General features: G+C 46.9%; 2 protein-coding genes across 2 annotated transcripts; one reads left to right on the forward strand and one right to left on the reverse strand.

Moving 5' to 3' along the window:
* Positions 1 to 1,816: 1,816 nt before the first annotated feature.
* Positions 1,817 to 10,448, reverse strand: LOC138368089 (uncharacterized). The gene is made up of 4 exons (XM_069330388.1): positions 9,599 to 10,448; positions 9,280 to 9,456; positions 3,651 to 4,451; positions 1,817 to 3,426 (listed from the first exon to the last, which is right to left on the reverse strand). Exons 1-4 carry the CDS (start codon positions 10,446 to 10,448, stop codon positions 1,817 to 1,819), a joined length of 3,438 nt encoding a protein of 1,145 aa, XP_069186489.1.
* A 3,603-nt stretch (positions 10,449 to 14,051) lies between these two features.
* Positions 14,052 to 15,502, forward strand: LOC138368090 (insoluble matrix shell protein 4-like). The gene is made up of 2 exons (XM_069330389.1): positions 14,052 to 14,749; positions 14,983 to 15,502. Exons 1-2 carry the CDS (start codon positions 14,052 to 14,054, stop codon positions 15,500 to 15,502), a joined length of 1,218 nt encoding a protein of 405 aa, XP_069186490.1.
* The last annotated feature ends 4,329 nt before the right edge of the window (positions 15,503 to 19,831 follow it).

Here is a 19,831-nt window from a genome sequence, read left to right on the forward strand (position 1 = left end):
ACTGCTAGCATAGTTCTTGACTACAGTGACTGTAGCAACACTGGAAGCATAGTGGTAAACTTCAGTGCCTTTGTCAACACTAGCAGCATAGTGGTTGACTACAGTCACAGAGGCAACACTGGTAGCATAGTTGTGGACTACAGAGACTGTGGAAACAATGGCAACATTGTGCTAGTCTACAGAGACTCTGACAACACTGGCAGCAAAGTGGTTGACTACAGTGGCTGTGGCAACACTGGCAGCATAGTGGTTGACTACAGCAACTGTAGCTACACTGCAGCATAGTGGTAGACTACAGAGCCTGTAGCAACACTGGTAGCATAGTTGTTGACTACAGTGACTGTGGCAACACTAGCAGCATGGTTGTTGACTACACAGACTATTACAACACTAACAGCATAGTGGTTGACTACAGTGACAGTGGCAACACTGGCAGCAACACAGGCAACATTGTGGTTGACTACAGAGACTGTGGCAACACTGGCAGCAACACAGGCAGCATAGTGGTTCACAACAGTGACTGTGGCAGCAATGGTAACAACACTGGCAGCAACATAGGCAGCATAGTGGTTGACTACAGAGACTGTGGCAACACTGGCAGCAATACAGGCAGCATAGTGGTTCACTACAGTAAATGTGGCAACAATGGTAGCAACACTGGCAGAGGGGCCTCGTAGCCTGGTGGATAGCGGGCAGGACTCGTAATTCTGTGGCGCGGGTTCGATTCCCGCACGAGGCAGAAACAAATGGGCAAAGTTTCTTTCACCCTGAATGCCCCTGTTACCTAGCAGTAAATAGGTACCTGGGAGTTAGTCAGCTGTCACTGGCTGCTTCCTGGGGGTGGAGGCCTGGTCGAGGACCGGGCCGCGGGGACACTAAAAGCATCGAAATCATCTCAAGATAACCTCAAGATGGTTGTTTACTACAGAGATTACTACAACACGGGCAGCATAGTGGTTAACTACAGTGACAGTGCCACCACTGGCAGCAACACAGGCAGCATAGTGGTTGACTACAGAGACTGTGGCAACCCTGGCAGCCACTCGGGCAGCATCGTGGTTCACTACAGTGATTGTGGCAACAATGGCAGCAACACTGACAGCATTGTGGAAGACTACAGTGAATGTGGCAACACTGGCAGCATAGTGGTAGACTACAATGACTGTCGCAACACTGGCAGCATTGTAGTAAACTACAGTGACTGTGGCAACACTGGCAGCATAATGGCTGACTACAGAGTCTGTGGCAATACTGGCAGCATAGTGGTAGACTACAGTGACAGAGGCAACACTGGCAGCATTGTGGTTGACTACAGATACTGTTGCAACACTGGCAGCAACTCTAGCAGCATAGTGTAGACTACAGAGACTGTGGCAACACGGGTAGCATAGTGGTTGACTACAGTGACTGTAGCAACACCCGCAGCATAGTGGTTGACTACAGTGACTTTTTCAACACTAGCAGCATAGTGGTTGACTACAGTGACTGTGCCAACACTGGCAGCATTGTGGTTGACTACAGTGACTGTGGCAACACTGGCATCATAGTGGTTGACTACAGAGACAGAGGCAACACTGGCAGCAACACTGGCAGCATAGTGGTTGACTCCAGAGACTATGGCAACACTAGCAGCATAGTGATTGACTACAGTGACAGTGGTATCACTGGCAGCAAAACAGGCAGCATAGAGGTTGACTACAGTGACTGTGGCAACAATGGCAGAAACACTGACAGGATAGTGGTTGACTACAGAGACTGTGGCAACACAAGCAGCATAATGGTTGACTACAGACACTGTGGCAACACTGGCAGCATACTAGTAGACTACAGTGACTGTGGCAACACTGGCAGCATAATGGTGTATTATAGTGACTGTGTCAACTCTGGCATCATAGTTGTTGACTAAAGAGACTGTGGCAACACAGGCAGCAATGTGGTTGACTACAGAGACTGAGGCAACTCTGGCAGCATAGTGGTTGACTACAGTAACTGTGGCCACAGTTGCAGCATAATGGTTGACTACAGTGACTGTGTCAACACTAGAAGCATAGTGGTTGACTACAGTGAATGTGGCAACACTGTCAGCAACAATGGCAGCATAGTGGTAGACTACAGAGACTCTGGCAACACTGGTAGCATAGTGGTTGACAACAGTGATTGTGGCAACACTGGTAGCATAGTGGTTGACTACAGTGATTGTGTCAACACTAGAAGCATAGTGGTTGTCTACAGTGAATTTGGCCACACTGGCATCATAGTGGTTGACTACAGAGACTGTTGCAACACAAGCGGCATAATGGTTGACTACAGAGACTGTGGCAACACTGGCAGCATAGTAGTAGATTTCAGTGATTGTGGAAACACTGGCAGCATAATGGTTGACTACAGTGACTGTGGCAACACGGGCAGCATAGTAGTAGACTAGAGTGACTGTGGCAATACTGGCAGCATAATGGTTGACTACAGTCACTGTGGCAACACTGGCACCATTGTAGTAGACTACAGTGACTGTGGCAAAAATGGCAGCAACACCCACAGCAACATTGGCAGCATTGTGATTGATTACAGTGACTGTGGCAATACTGGCAGCATAGTGGTAGACTACAGAGACTGTGGCAACACTGGTAGCATAGTGGTTGACAACAGTGATTGTGGCAACACTGGCAGCATAGTGGTTGACTACAGTGATTGTGTCAACACTAGAAGCATAGTGGTTGTCTACAGTGAATTTGGCCACACTGGCATCATAGTGGTTGACTACAGAGACTGTTGCAACACAAGCGGCATAATGGTTGACTACAGAGACTGTGGCAACACTGGCAGCATAGTAGTAGACTTCAGTGACTGTGGAAACACTGGCAGCATAATGGTTGACTACAGTGACTGTGGCAACACGGGCAGCATAGTAGTAGACTAGAGTGACTGTGGCAATACTGGCAGCATAATGGTTGACTACAGTCACTGTGGCAACACTGGCACAATTGTAGTAGACTACAGTGACTGTAACAAAAATGGCAGCAACACCCACAGCAACATTGGCAGCAACACTGGCAGCATTGTGATTGATTACAGTGACTGTGGCAATACTGGCAGCATAGTGGTAGACTACTGTGACTGTCGCGACACTGGCAGCATTGTGATCGACTACAGTGACTGAGGGAACAATGGCAGCATTGTGGAAGACTACAGTGACTATGGTAAAACTGGCAGCATTATGGTTGACTACAGAGATTGTGGCAACACTGGCAGCATAGTTATATACTACAGTGACTAGGGGAACTCTGGCAGGAATGTGGTAGACTACAGAGACTGTGGCAACACTGGCAGAATTGTGGTAGACTACAGAGTCTGTGGCAATACTGGCAGCAAAATGGTTGACTACAGTGACTGTGACAACACTGGCAGCACTGTGGTAGAGTTCAGTGACTGTGGCACCAATGGCAGAAACACTGGCAGCATTGTCACTAATAATAACCAGCAACAACAATAGCAACAATGGCAGCAACACTGTCAGCCAGCACTCTCAGCATAGTGGTTGACTACAGTGACAGTGGCAACACTGGCAGCAACACAGGCAGCATTGTGGTTGACTACAGAGATTGTGGCAACACTGGCAGCATAGTAGTAGACTACAGTGACTGTGGCAATACTGACAGCATAATGGTTGACTACAGTGACTGTGACAACACTGGCAGAACTGTGGTAGACTACAGTGACTGTGGCAACAATGGCAGAAACACTGGCAGCAAAGTCGTTGACTACAGAGACTGTGGCAACACAAACAGCAAAAGGGTTGACTACAGAGACTATGGCAACACTGGAAGCATAGTAGTAGACTACAGTCACTTTGGCAACACTGGCAACATAATAGTTGACTTCAGTGACTGTGGCAACACTGGCAACATTGTGGTAGACTACAGTGACTGTGACAACACTGGGAGCATAATGGTTGACTACAGTGACTGTTGCTACACTGGCAGCATTGTGGTAGATTACAGTGAGTGTGGCAACACTTGCAGCATTGTGGTAGACTACAGTGACTGTGGCAACACTTGCAGCATAATGAGAGACTACAGAGACTGTGGCAACACTAGCAGCAACACTATCAGCATGGTGTTTGAATAAAGAGACTATTACAACACTCGCAGCATAGTGGTTAACTACAGTGACAGTGGCAACACTGGCAGCAACAGAGGCAGCATAGTGGTTGAATTCAGAGACTGTGGCAACACTGGCAGCAACACAGGGAGCATAGTGGATGACTACAGAAACTGTGGCAACACATGCAGCATAATGGTTGACTACAGAGACTGTGGCAACACTGGCAGCATAGGAGTAGACTACAGTGAATGTGGCAATACTGGCAGCATAATGGTTGACTACAGTGACTGTGGCAACAATAGCAGCAACACTGGGAGCAACACTGGCAGCATAGTTGTTGACTCCAGAAACTGTGGCAACACAAGCAGCATAATGGTTGACAACAGTGACTGTGGCAACACTGGCAGCATTGTGGTAGACTACAGTGACTGTGGCAACATTGGAAGCATAGTTTTTTTTTTTTTTTTTTTTTTTTTTTCAACCACAGACGTGGCCACACATTTACAATGCTAACCAGCATATATACATTTTCTTCTGTCCTCCATGGACAGGGTTAGAGAAATGTTAAACATAGAGTTCAGGGGTTTATTGAACACTCAACCACAGAAGGTGATTCGGTGCTTTTAAAATGCTAAGCTAACCTACATACGTAAATACATAGATACACAGATTTACGTATGCCCTACATAAAGTGTTTGATGTGTCTTTTACATAGTGTCATTAATGTACATTCACAAAGGTGAAATGTAATTCTGATCAGCTTCCATATATACTTTATACCCATACATATACACACACATGCGTTCACATACATCTGTCTCATTTACTCTGACAGGGTGAGATAGCTGATAAAGAAACTAGTGTGCAATTAAGCACTTAATCACTGAAGGTGATGAAGGTGTTTTTACAAGCTCAGGTTATATAGTTAGATCATATAACATTGAATAAATGATATATTGAATATAACATTGAATAAGTGATATATTACATGGTCAATCTTGGATACAAGTCCAATATATCATCAAGTGTTCCGGTACTCATATAGTAACTATAGAGTTCAGCATACCTTAGCCCAGGAGGGCGAAAGTCAGTCAGTATGGGACATTCTACAATATAATGTTCAAGAGAGTGCATGTTTTCTCTTTCACAAAGTTGACACATTGTGTACTCGACATTTGGGTTTTGAGAAAGCTGCCAGATACGTCTATATCCCAGGCGTATTCTGGCCACTATAACATCACATTGCCGGGTTCTTGTTCTATTAGTCCCATATGTGAATGTCTCCTCACGATATCTATCATAATATTTAATGCTACAACTTTCAGGTCTTTGTGAATTTATTAGGTCGGTGAGATTTTCATTAGATATTTGTTTAAGTATTCTCTTTGTCACTGCTAATGAAACACCCATATCAATTTCTACCACTGGTTTTCTGCAGGCTGTCTTAGCAAGCATATCAACAGTGTCATGCCTTGAGATGCCAACATGTGATGGTATCCATAGGAATTTAATCTCAAATCTGTTTTCTTTAGCAGCTAAAACATTCATTCGAATATCACTGACTATTTTCTGGGTGTCACTACTATGTGCATTCAGTGCCAGGAGTGCACTCTGCGAGTCACAGTATATAAGTCCACTGCCTTTGTCTTTTAAAAATTCAGTGGCAAGGTATATGCCTGCAAGTTCGGTTTGAGTTGTACTTGCCCAGTCATTGACGCGCTTCATTGCTGTATGTACGAGAGAAGATTGTTCAAATATGTTACATGCACATCCGGTACATCGTCCACCTTCTTCTACAGAGCCGTCGGTATAGCACTGATAAACATCGTTACCCATACTCTGAGTACTTTCAGTGATGCTTTTCAGTGTTAACTGTTTTAATAATGTGGTGTGCACACTATCTTTCTTGGGCGCATTTACAAAATCAACTGATAGATCCCAGTTATCCCATGGAGTAGTTGGCTGATTAATCATTAGTTGAGTTGGGTACATATTTAATATTTTGATGAAGTTGGCTACCTTGTAGAACCAATATACATAATCAGATTTCGTTCTTCTTCTATAGACCTCAGGTGAGTGCAGCATATTAGAAAATTTAGCTTGAAACTTCATGTGTTGTCTAGATCTACTCAATGCCTTCACGCCGAAAACTGTGCTAATAGACAAAATTCTCTCACTTATGGTAGGTAATTTTAACTCTGCTCTCATATTAACTATTCTCGTGGACTTTGGAGCCCCAAGGATGAGACGCACAGCTTCATTTTGCAAGGTTTCAAGAGATTTCAGCTCTTTGTCAGTATACAGTGTGAGATGTAGAGCATTGTAGTCAATCACAGAGCGTATAAATGATACATAAAACATTTTAGCAAGTCTCACGTTGAGTCCATGATTGACACCAACAAGGACCCGCAAGGGCTTTAATCTCTCCCAGAGTCTCCTCTTGAGAGAAGAAAGGTATCCAGGCTCGTTAATGGGGACACCAAGGTATCTGTAAGACTCGCAGTTCTCAAGTGCTCGCCCATCTATATGATAATTGGGTGGTGGAATACCACATGGAATGAGGGCACGAGTTTTCTGTACAGAGATAAGGAGGCCAAATTCCTCAGCTCTAGTAGCAAAAGCGTCGAGCAGAACTTGCACTCTAGGCTCGGAGGCAGCCTGTAAACATATATCATCAGCATAACAAATGACAGTGTCTTCATTATTAGTTGGAAGATCTTTAATAAGTTTATGCATCAGAACGTTGAACAACAAGGGGCTGAGGACCCCTCCTTGTGGAGTTCCCAGTTCAAAGTGTTTGCTCTCTGTGCTTTTAACACCATTAAGCAAAACATATGCTGTTCGATTAGACAAATAGCCCTTTATCCATTTCAGTAATTTTCCTTGTATTCCCAGCTCGGCAAGCTGTTCCAGTATGATTTCTCTGTTTGCTGTATCAAAAGCTGCTGCTAGGTCGATGAAGACTGTTTGAGGGGAAGCTTCAATATGTGCGAAGTACTCAGCAAAACAGTGTTGTGTACTGAGCCCAGGCATAAATCCAAACAGTTGGGGTGACAGGTGCTCCTGTATACGATACATGAGCCGGTTAAGAACAATACGTTCAAGCACTTTGCAAACACACGATGTTAGAGATATGGGTCTATAATTATCTGAGTGTGGTTTGGGGATGGGAACAATGACACCCTTTGTCCAAGCATCAGGTAATACTCCTTCACGTAAACTCATTCTGTACAACACTAATAATGGATTACCTGGTACGTGTGAGACTAATCTCAGTAGACTGTAAGTAATACCATCCTCTCCAGGAGCAGTTGATTTTCCCATCTTTAGTACATGATTTAATTCCCATTCAGTTACATCATTAAGGTCCGACACGTCCATAGCTGTACAGGCAAGATTGATGGTTCGTTGTCTGTTGGGGCGTGTGTCATCAAGTTTGTGCTGTATGTTAATTGGGAGTGAGTCGTAGCTCGATGTTAGTGCCCATTGATCAAGGAGGATGTTTGCTTGTTCTAGTGGGCTGTGGTGCAGTGGTTTGGTTGGGCTGCTTCTAGAGATTTTACGTATCTTTTCCCAAACTTCAACAAGTGTTGTTTGCTCATTTATACTTTGTAGAAACTCTTCCCAATGTTTATTACGTATGACGTTGCTCATGTCTCTCACCTCTCTATTTGCAACTAGAAATGCATGCAAGTCACCTTGTGCTTTGGTTCGTTTGTACGTATCTCCAAGTTGCTTTACTCGTTCATGTTCTTTAACAAATACGGGGTCAAGGACCCACTTGGGTGGTGGTAGGTGTTGCCCACTTCTGCTAGGCTTACGACCTGTTCCCCAACACACCCACGTGTCATAGTAGGTAGTAATCGTATCAACGAGATCTCTGGTGAAGGCTTCTACATTCGTTATTGTGTAATCTTGATACCATTTTGAAATACAATTAATAAAGTGGTCATGCAAGCCATTTGGAATATTCATTTTCCGTCTCTGATGCCTATTAGGTACATCACACTGTACCTCATAGGAAGCAGAAACTGCATAGTGATCACTAACTAAGTGATTTACCAACGAACATTCCATCCTATCCTGCACAAGGTTTCTACCCATTACATAATCAAGTCTGCCTCCCAATAAATGAGTTTGGGTATCCGTAGTATACACGGTTAATCTGTTGTCATACACATATTTGATAAATTTGCATCCATTATCGTTGTTAGTACTGTCTCCCAGCGTAATATGTCTAGCATTAAAATCTCCCATGTATATTGTCCCATGATTGTCTAGATCTGGGAACAATGTTACATTGAGTTTCTGGCTTCTGGCATATACGTTGAGGAATGAAAAGTGGCCTGCTGTAGTTTGTACATGAAAGTGATGGTACTGTGTGTGTACATTGTGTGACGTGCTCACAAGAATGTGCGGTAAATCACTTCTGACGTATGTTAATAGGCCTGTGGCGTTACTGTTATTATAGGATGCATACCCTCTGATCTTTGGTGGGGTTTTGTTTATCATGTTGGACGTGTAGGGCTCCTGTATGGCAATTATATCTATGTTGTTACTGGTAACATGTGCAATTAGGTCATTCAGTCTTTTGTTGATGCTACGAATGTTCCAACTGAGAAACCTAATGATCCTTGTGTCAACAGCAGCCATCGTCTTGGTGTTGTTCCTCCCTGGGACTGGTGGTCCCATTGTTGTCCTTGTCCCACTTACACAATGCGTCAATAAGTGACTCTACGACGTAAAGAGCCACACCAACCTGGCGTTTTGTGTCGTCAGGAACATCTGGTGACATCATCAGATTCTTGATCACTGAGTAACTCGGGATGGTCCGCGAGTGAATGCTCTCTGTAAGTCGTAGGGCATAATTACTATCACGCAGAATATTATCTTTTTCATTCTCGTACTTGGCTTGAGCGCGTTCCTTAAGGACATGAATCATTTTAATATATTCTGATGCAGGTCGACTTCCTTTTCCAGTTAATGTTTCTGTGTCACTATCACTGTTGTCATCCCTGAGTTGACTGACGACGTCGCTGCCACCGCCTCTTCTGTTGTCGCTCTCCTCTCTGCCGCCGCCGCCGCCGCTGCCGCTGCTGCTGCTGCTGCCGCTGCTGCTGCTGCTGCTGCTGCTGCCGCCGCCGCTGCCGCCGTCTCCACCACCACAGGAACCTTTACCAGCGCGGGTCACGGCTGTGACACAGCGGCATGGAGGCTGCTGTATCTCTTGTGGAGGAGCCTGACGTAGCGTCTGTATAATTCCAGTCAGTTCTGCTACCTGCGCTTGCAAGGCTGCCAACTGTCCTTTAACTGTTATTTCAGACTGTTGTGTGTTGTCACGGGGCGTTGCTGGTACTGTCACCGATATGGGGTGGGTCAACAGTACTAGAGCCGGCATCAGTAGACACTTGTTGAGTATCGGGCACTTGCCTCCTTGTGCCAAGGGAGGCTGGCCGTTTGGTACAATCTGAGTGCCAGATGGTGACTCCCTCCATACCACATCTGAAACACCTCAGCGGCGGTTTAGTTGGAGTCACAGTTTCAGGTTGTTGCCCTGCTTCTGTTACAGTGTTCTGTTGCTCCTGTTCCAGTTTTCTTTGGTCTCTGGTCTTCTTATACGGACAGTTCTTCAGTGGGTGATCACCGGAACAGAGAGCACACTTGGGTGTGGAGCACCAGCAGTGCTTAGCTATGTGGCCACTGCCACAGCACTCGTAACACTCCACAGGGCTCGGCTCCCACACCCTGAACGTGCTGGGGGGCGCAAACTCCCCACCAAACCAATACTTTTTAGGTGGCGGATCATGCTTCTTCCAGACTATGACTATTTGATTGGTGGGTTTACCATTTTTGGTCAACCTTCTTGCTTTGTGAACCCCGTCTAATTCATAGACCCACTCTAGTGGATACTCGTGATGGTATCTGTAGACTAGGTATTCATCCATCTTCTTGTTTCGCGATGGATTATCTTGAAGAGAGAACTTTATACCACCTATTGTTCCTTGCTGAAGAGCACCCACAACTTCCTTATTCTGTCTTGAAACGTACACATATGGGGAGTTGACATGTGGACGTAGGAGGTCTACAGAGCCAGGTTCGTACGCCTTGCTCAGTTCCCTGCTCCAAACAATCTTGTCAGCTACACTCGTGCCTGTAGGGAAGGCCAGGCGTGTGTACTCTGTCTTTGGTGCTAGTGGACGTCGTCCACCCTGTTGTTCACCACGCTTTAGTTTCCTTCTCTGATTTTTACTTAACACGGTCATAAACCCATCACTGGGTGGTGGGGTGACAGTGTCACTGGTCATGGTGGGGGGGAGCCCTGATGGCCCGGCAGCTGCCTCCTCCATTACTGCTTCTTCAGGTGACATTAATTTGAACTAATATCGTCCGATACCTGGTTAATACCATTTATAACCATGTGATGATGAATAACATGACAAATGGCAGTGCAAGCAGCAAGCCCTACCAGTCATCAGCGCCAACAGTCATAAACCTGCTCTGAGGGGAAGAGCACTCTCAGTGGGTTGGAGAGTGCTCAGACGACTTGGATAAACACTTGGATATTCCTCTTGGTGGGTTGGGACTCGCAGAGGGTAGCCCTCAGTGACTTATTCTCCTATGTGTGGACAGAATGTCCCCTAAGACAGCCTAATCCTGCTACAAGGGTGATCAGATGCCCAAGTCAAGTGGCCCCCCAGATTTTACAGCTAACCGCATGGGCCACTGGACCTTTCCACTTGACCTGTTGAAATGGCGAAATGAGAAGAATAAGAGAAAGTGGGGAAGATAAGTCTTATAACTAGGAATGTACAGTTGCTCTGTACAAAGCTGGCATCATTGTAGTGTTGGCGGCTGTCAACCTCCCGCCAGGGAAGGGATAGGGGGGACCGTTGGGTCAGCGCTCTAACCGCAAGGGTCAGAGGACCGTGGGGGTCAGATTACGATCCTACAACTCTCCTTGCTGTTTGTTGCCTGAAGCTGTAGATGCCCTGTGGTTCTTGCTAGAGCCTTACAGTGAGTCCCAGGTACACTGTACAGGTGATGCTGTGTTATTAGCACCAGCAATGCATTAAATACAAATGTTTGGAAGGCTTCCCCTAAGGGAGCGGAGGGGGCAGGCTAGCCTGCCTCCAAGCCTCAGGCGCCACTCCCTAGTTCACTCTAGGGTTCCCTTGATACTAGTGACTTATGCAATAGTGTTGGAACACTCAGCAGCACAGTAGTATTGTGACGATACCGCCCCGGCGATCACAGCACAAGGTTGGGGACGAGGGACTTGACCCAAAGAGGGAGAGGAGGCGCGCACATCCTCTCAGCTCAAGGCCTGGCCAGCGAGTGTGGAAGCATAGTGGTAGACTACAGTGGCATAGTGGTAGACTACAGTGACTGTCGGAACACTGGCAGCATTTTGGTGGACTATAACGACTGTGGGAACACTGGCAGCCTTGTGGTAGACTACAGTGACTCTAGCAACACTGGCAGCATAATGGTAGACTACAGAGGCTGTGGAAACACTGGCAGCACAGTGGGTGACTACAGAGACTACAGCAAAACTGGCAGCATTGTGCTTGACTACAGTGACAGTGGCAACACAGGCAGCATAGTCGATGACTACAGAGATTATGGTAGCACTGGCCGCAACACAGGCAGCATAGTGGTTGACTGCAGTGACTGTGGCAACAATGGCAGCAACACTTGCAGCAACACTGGCAGCATAGTGGTTGACTACAGTGATTGTGGCAAAACTGGCAGCAACACTGGATGCATAGTGGTAGACTACAGAGACTATGGCAACACTGGTAGCATAGTGGTTGTCTACAGTGATTGTGGCAACACTGGCAGCATAGTGGTTGACTACAGTGACTGTTTACACACTAGCTGCATAGTGGTTGACTACAGAGACTGTGGCAACGCTGCCAGCATAGTGGTTGACTACAGTGACTGTGGCAACACTGGCATCATAGTGGTTGACTACAGAGACTGTGGCAACACTGGCAGCCACACTGGCAGCATAGTGGTTGACTACAGAGACTATGGCAACACTGCAGCATAGTGGTTGACTACAGTGACAGTGGCAACACTGGCACCAAAACACTCAGCAAAGCGGTTGACTACAGTGACTGTGGCCACACTGGCAGCATTGTGGTAGACTAGAGTGACTGTGGCAACACTGGAAGCATTGTAGTATACTACAGTGACTGTGGCAACAATGGCAACAACACTGGCAGAAACACTGGCAGCAACACTGGCTGCATAATGGTTGACTACAGAAACTGTGGCAACACAAGTAGTATAATGTTAACTACAGGGACTGTGACAACACTGGCAGCATAATGGTTGACTACAGAGTCTGTGGCAACAATGACAGGATCGTGGTAGACTACAGTGACAGAGGCATTACTGTCAGCATAGATTTTGACTACAGAGACTGTGGCAACACTGGCAGCATAGTAGTAGACTACAGTGACTGTTGCAATACTGGCAGCATAATTGTTGACTACAGTGACTCTGGCAACACTGGCAGCACTGTGGTAGACTACAGTGACTGTGGCAAAAATGGCAGCAACACTGTCAGCAACACTGGCAGCATAGTGGTTGACTACAGAGACTGTGGCAACACAAGCAGCGAAAGGGTTGACTACAGAGACTGTGCCAACACTGGCAGCATAGTAGTAGACTACAGTCATTGTGGCAACACTGGCAGCATAATAGTTGACCACAGTGACTGTGGCAACACTGGCAGCATGATAGTTGACTACAGTGACTGTGGCAACACTGGCAGCATTGTGTTAGACTACAGTGACTGTGGTAACACTAGCAGCATTGTAGTTCACTACAGAGACTATTACAACACTGGCAGCATGGTGGTTGACTACAGTGACAGTGGCAGCAACACAGGCAGCATAGTGATTCACTACAAAACCTGTGGGAACATTGTCAGCAACACTGGCAGCAACGCTGGCAGCAACACTGGCAGCATAGTGGTAGACTACAGAGACTGTGGCAACACAAGCAGCATAATTGTTGACTACAGAGACTGTGGCAACACGGGCAGCATAGTAGTAGAGTACTGTGACTGTGGCAATACTGGCAGCATAATGGTTGACTACAGTGACTGTGGAAACACTGGCAGCACTGTGGTAGACTACAGTGACTGTTGCAACACTGGCGGCATAGTGGTAGACTACAGTGACTGTTGCAATACTGGCAGCATAATTGTTAACTACAGTGACTCTGGCAACACTGGCACCATTGTGGTAGACTACTGTGACTGTGGCAAATATATCAGCAACACTGGCAGCAACACTGGCAGCATAGTGGTTGACTACAGAAACTGTGGCAACACAAACAGCATAATGGTTGACTACATAGACTGTGGCATCACTGGTAGCATATTAGTAGACTACAGTGACTGTGGCAATACTGGAAGCATAATGGTTGACTACAGTGACTCTGGCAACACTGGCAGCACTGTGGTAGAGTACAGTGACTGTCGCAACACTGACAGCATAGTGGTAGACTACAGTCACTGTGGCAAAAATGGCAGCAACACTGGCAGCAAAACTGGCAGCAACACTGGCAGCAACACTGGCAGCATTGTGGTAGACTACAATGACTGTGGCAACACTGGCAGCATAGTGGTAGACTACAGTGACTGTGGAAACACTGGCAGCATTGTGGTAGACTACAGTGACTGAGGAAACACTGGCAACATTGTGGATGACTACAGAGACTGTGGCAACACTGGCAGCATTGTTGTAGACAACAAAGACTGTGGCAACACTGGAAGTATAGTGGTTGACTACAGTGACTGTGGCAACACTGGCAGCGTAGTGGTTGACTACAGTGACTGTGGCAACACTGGCAGCATTGTGGTAGACTACAGTGACTGAGGGAACACTGGCAACATTGTGGTAGACTACAGTGACTGTGGCAACACTGGCAGGATAATGGCTGACTACAGAGTCTGTTTCACTACTGGCACCATAGTGGTAGACTACAGTGACAGAGGCAACATTGGCAGCATTGTGGATGACTACAGAGACTGTGGCAACACTGGCAGCATTGTGGTAGACAACAAAGCCTGTGGCAACACTGGAAGTATAGAGGTTGACTACAGTGACTGTGGCAACGCTGGCAGCATAGTGGTTGACTACAGTGACTGTGGCAACACTGGCAACAACACTGGAAGCATAGTGGTTAACTACAGTGACTGTGGCAACACTGGCAGCATAGTGTTTGACAACAGTGGCTGTGGCAACACTGGCAACAACACTTGCAGCATAGTGGTAGACTACAGAGACTGTGGCAACACTGCTAGCATAGTTCTTGACAACAGTGACTGTAGCAACACTGGCAGCATAGTGGTTGACTACAGTGCCTTTGTCAACACTAGCAGCATAGTGGTTGACTACAGTCACAGAGGCAACACTGGCAGCATAATTGTGGACTATAGAGACTGTGGAAACAATGGCAGCATTGTGCTAGACTACAGAGACTCTGACAACACTGGCAGCAAAGTGGTTGACTACAGTGACTGTGGCAACACAGGCAGCATAGTGGTTGATTACAGTAACTGTGTCAACACTAGCAGCATAGTGGTTAACTACAGCAACTGTGGCAACACTGCAGCAATACTGGCAGCATAGTGGTAGACTACAGAGACTGTAGCAACACTGGTAGCATAGTTGTTGACTACAGTGACTGTGGCAACATTGTCAGCATGGTGGTTGACTACACAGTCTATTACAACACTAACAGCATAGTGGTTGACTACAGTGACAGTGGCAACACTGGCAGCAACACAGGCAGCATTGTGGTTGACTACAGAGACTGTGGCAACATTGGCAGCAACACAGGCAGCATAGTGGTTCACTACAGTGACTGTGGCAACAATGGTAACAACACTGGCAGCAACACAGGCAGCATTGTGGTTGACTACAGAGACTATGGCAACACTGACAGCAACACAGGCAGCATAGTGGTTCACTACAGTAACTGTGACAACAATGGTAGCAACACCGGCAGCAACACTGGCAGCATAGTGGTTGACTACAGAGACTGTGGCAACAGAAACAGCAAAAGGCTTGACGACAGAGAGTGTGGCAACACTGGCAGCATATTCGTAGACTACAGTCACTGTGGCAGCATTGGCAGTATAATAGTTGACTACAGTGACTGGGGCAACACTGGCAGCATTGTGGTAAACTACAGAATCTGTGGCAACACTGGTAGCATAATGGTTGACTACAGTGACTGTGGCAACACGGGCAACATTGTGGTAGACTACAGTGACTGTCGCTACACTGGCAGCATTGTGGTTGATTACAGCGACTTTGGCAACACTGGCAGCATTGTGGTAGACTACAGTGACTGTGGCAACACTTTCAGCATAATTTGAGACTACAGACACTGGGGCAACACTGGCAGCAACACTGGCAGCATGGTGGTTGACTACAGAGATTATTACAACACGGGCAGCATAGTGGTTAACTACAGAGACTGTGGCAACCCTGGCAGTAACACAGGCAGCATCGTGGTTCACTACAGTGATTGTGGCAACAATGGCTGCAACACTGGCAGCATTGTGGTAGACTACAGTGACTGTGGCAACACTGGCAGCATAGTGGTAGACTGCAGTGACTGTCGCAGCACTGGCAGCATTGTGGTAGACTACAGTGACTGTGGGAACACTGGCAACATTGTAGTAGACTACTGTGACTGTGGCAACACTGGCAGCATAATGGCTGACTACAGAGTCTGTGGCAATACTTGCAGCATAGTGGTACACTACAGTGACAGAGGCAACACTGGCAGCATAGTGGTTGACTACAGATACTGTTGCAACACTGGCACCATTGTGGTAGACAACAAATCCTGTGGCAACACAGTTGCCACAGTTGTTGAGTACAGAGACTGTTGCAACACTGGCAGCATAGTGGTTGACTACAGTTACTGTATGAACACTAGCAGCATAGTGGTTGACTACACTGACCGTGGCAACACTGGCAGCAACTCTAGCAGCATAGTGTAGACTACAGAGACTGTGGCAACACGGGTAGCATAGTGGTTGACTACAGTGACTGTAGCAACACCCGCAGCATAGTTGTTGACTACAGTGACTTTGTCAATGCTAGCAGCATAGTGGTTGACTACAGTGACTGTGCCAACACTGGCAGCATAGTGGTTGACTACAGTGACTGTGGCAACACTGACATCTTAGTGGTTGACTACAGAGAATGAGGGAACACTGGCAGCATAGTGGTTGACTCCAGAGACTATGGCAACACTAGCAGCATAGTGGTTGACTACAGTGACCGTGGTAACACTGGCAGCAAAACAGGCAGCATAGAGGTTGACTACAGTGACTGTGGCAACAATGGCAGCAACACTGGCGGCATAGTGGTTGACTACAGAGACTGTGGCAACACAAGCAGTATATTGGTTGACTACAGACACTGTGGCAACACTGGCAGCATAGTAGTAGACTACAGTGACTGTGGCAACACTGGCAGCATAATGGTTGACTATAGTGACTGTGTCAACTCTGGCATCATAGTTGTTGACTACAGAGACTTTGGCAACACTGGCAGCATTGTGGTTGACTACAGAGACTGAGGCAACTCTGGCAGCATAGTGGTTGACTACAGTAACTGTTACCTTGAGGTTACCTTGAGGTGCTTCCGGGGCTTAGCATCCCCACGGCCCGGTCGTCGACCAGGCCTCCTGGTTGCCTGACTGATCAACCAGGCTGATTGGACGCGGCTGCTCGCAGCCTGACGTATGAGTCACAGCGTGGTTGATCAGGTATCCTTTGGAGGTGCTTATCCAGTTTTCTCTTGAAAACTGTGAGGGGTCGGCCAGTTATGTCCCTTATGTGTAGTGGAAGCGTGTTGAACAGTCTGGGACCTCTGATGTTGATAGAGTTCTCTCTCAGAGTACCATTTGCACCTCTGTTTTTCAACGTGGGTATTCTGCACATCCTGTTATGTCTTCTGGTCTCATGTGATGTTATTTCTGTGTGCAGGTTTGGGACCAGCCCCTCTAATATTTTCCACGTGTAAATTATTATGTACCTCTCCCGCCTGCGCTCAAGGGAGTACAGTTTTAGGCTCTTTAGTCGGTCCCAATAGTTTAGATGTTTTACTGAGTGGATTCTAGCAGTAAAGGATCTCTGCACGCTCTCCAGGTCAGCAATTTCTCCAGCTTTGAAAGGTGCTGTCATTGTGCAGCAGGACTCTACTCTAGAGAGCACAAGCGTTTTGAAAAGTATCATCATCGGTATAGCATCTCTAGTGTGAAAAGTTGCATTATAGCTGCCACTGTGGCAACAGTGGCAGCATAATGGTTGACTACAGTGACTGTGTCAACACTAGTAGCATAGTGGTTGACTACAGTGACTGAGGGAACACTGGCAACATTGTGGTAGACTACAGTGACTGAGGGAACACTGGCAACATTGTGGTAGACTACAGTGACTGTGGCAACACTGGCAGCATAATGGCTGAGTACAGAGTCTGTGGCAATACTTGTAGCATAGTGGAAGACTACAGTAACAGAGGCAACACTGACAGCATAGTGGTTGACTACAGAGACTGTGGCACCACTGGCAGCATTGTGGTAGACAACAATGACTGTGGCAACACTGGCAGCATAGTGGTTGACTACAGTGAATGTGGCAATACTGGAAGCATAGTGGTTGATTACAGTGACTGTGTCAACACTAGCAGCATAGTGGTTGACTACAGTGACTGTGGCCACACTGGCAGCAACACTGGCAGCATAGTGGTATAGACTACAGAGACTGTGGCAACACTGGTAGCATAGTGGTTGACTACAGTGACAGTGGCAACTGTGGCAGGAACACAGGCAGCATAGTGGTTGACTACAGTTACTGTATGAACACTAGCAGCATAGTGGTTGACTACACTCACCGTGGCAACACTGGCAGCAACTCTAGCAGCATAGTGTAGACTACAGAGACTGTGGCAACACGGGTAGCATAGTGGTTGACTACAGTGACTGTAGCAACACCCGCAGCATAGTGGTTGACTACAGTGACTTTGTCAATGCTAGCAGCATAGTGGTTGACTACAGTGACTGTGCCAACACTGGCAGCATAGTGGTTGACTACAGTGACTGTGGCAACACTGGCATCATAGTGGTTGACTACAGAGAATGAGGGAACACTGGCAGCATAGTGGTTGACTCCAGAGACTATGGCAACACTAGCAGCATAGTGGTTGACTACAGTGACCGTGGTAACACTGGCAGCAAAACAGGCAGCATAGAGGTTGACTACAGTGACTGTGGCAACAATGGCAGCAACACTGGCGGCATAGTGGTTGACTACAGAGACTGTGGCAACACAAGCAGTATATTGGTTGACTACAGACACTGTGGCAACACTGGCAGCATAGTAGTAGACTACAGTGACTGTGGCAACACTGGCAGCATAATGGCTGACTATAGTGACTGTGTCAACTCTGGCATCATAGCTGTTGACTACAGTAACTGTTACCTTGAGGTTACCTTGAGGTGCTTCCGGGGCTTAGCATCCCCACGGCCCGGTCGTCGACCAGGCCTCCTGGTTGCCTGACTGATCAACCAGGCTGATTGGACGCGGCTGCTCGCAGCCTGACGTATGAGTCACAGCCTGGTTGATCAGGTATCCTTTGGAGGTGCTTATCCAGTTCTCTCTTGAAAACTGTGAGGGGTCGGCCAGTTATGTCCCTTATGTGTAGTGGAAGCGTGTTGAACAGTCTGGGACCTCTGATGTTGATAGAGTTCTCTCTCAGAGTACCATTTGCACCTCTGTTTTTCAACGTGGGTATTCTGCACATCCTGTTATGTCTTCTGGTCTCATGTGATGTTATTTCTGTGTGCAGGTTTGGGACCAGCCCCTCTAATATTTTCCACGTGTAAATTATTATGTACCTCTCCCGCCTGCGCTCAAGGGAGTACAGTTTTAGGCTCTTTAGTCGGTCCCAATAGTTTAGATGTTTTACTGAGTGGATTCTAGCAGTAAAGGATCTCTGCACGCTCTCCAGGTCAGCAATTTCTCCAGCTTTGAAAGGTGCTGTCATTGTGCAGCAGGACTCTACTCTAGAGAGCACAAGCGTTTTGAAAAGTATCATCATCGGTATAGCATCTCTAGTGTGAAAAGTTGCATTATAGCTGCCACTGTGGCAACAGTGGCAGCATAATGGTTGACTACAGTGACTGTGTCAACACTAGTAGCATAGTGGTTGACTACAGTGACTGAGGGAACACTGGCAACATTGTGGTAGACTACAGTGACTGAGGGAACACTGGCAACATTGTGGTAGACTACAGTGACTGTGGCAACACTGGCAGCATAATGGCTGAGTACAGAGTCTGTGGCAATACTTGTAGCATAGTGGAAGACTACAGTAACAGAGGCAACACTGACAGCATAGTGGTTGACTACAGAGACTGTGGCACCACTGGCAGCATTGTGGTAGACAACAATGACTGTGGCAACACTGGCAGCATAGTGGTTGACTACAGTGAATGTGGCAATACTGGAAGCATAGTGGTTGATTACAGTGACTGTGTCAACACTAGCAGCATAGTGGTTGACTACAGTGACTGTGGCCACACTGGCAGCAACACTGGCAGCATAGTGGTATAGACTACAGAGACTGTGGCAACACTGGTAGCATAGTGGTTGACTACAGTGACAGTGGCAACTGTGGCAGGAACACAG

The sequence above is a fragment of the Procambarus clarkii genome, chromosome 24 (assembly GCF_040958095.1).
Source record: "Procambarus clarkii isolate CNS0578487 chromosome 24, FALCON_Pclarkii_2.0, whole genome shotgun sequence".
Classification (NCBI taxonomy): domain Eukaryota; kingdom Metazoa; phylum Arthropoda; class Malacostraca; order Decapoda; family Cambaridae; genus Procambarus; species Procambarus clarkii.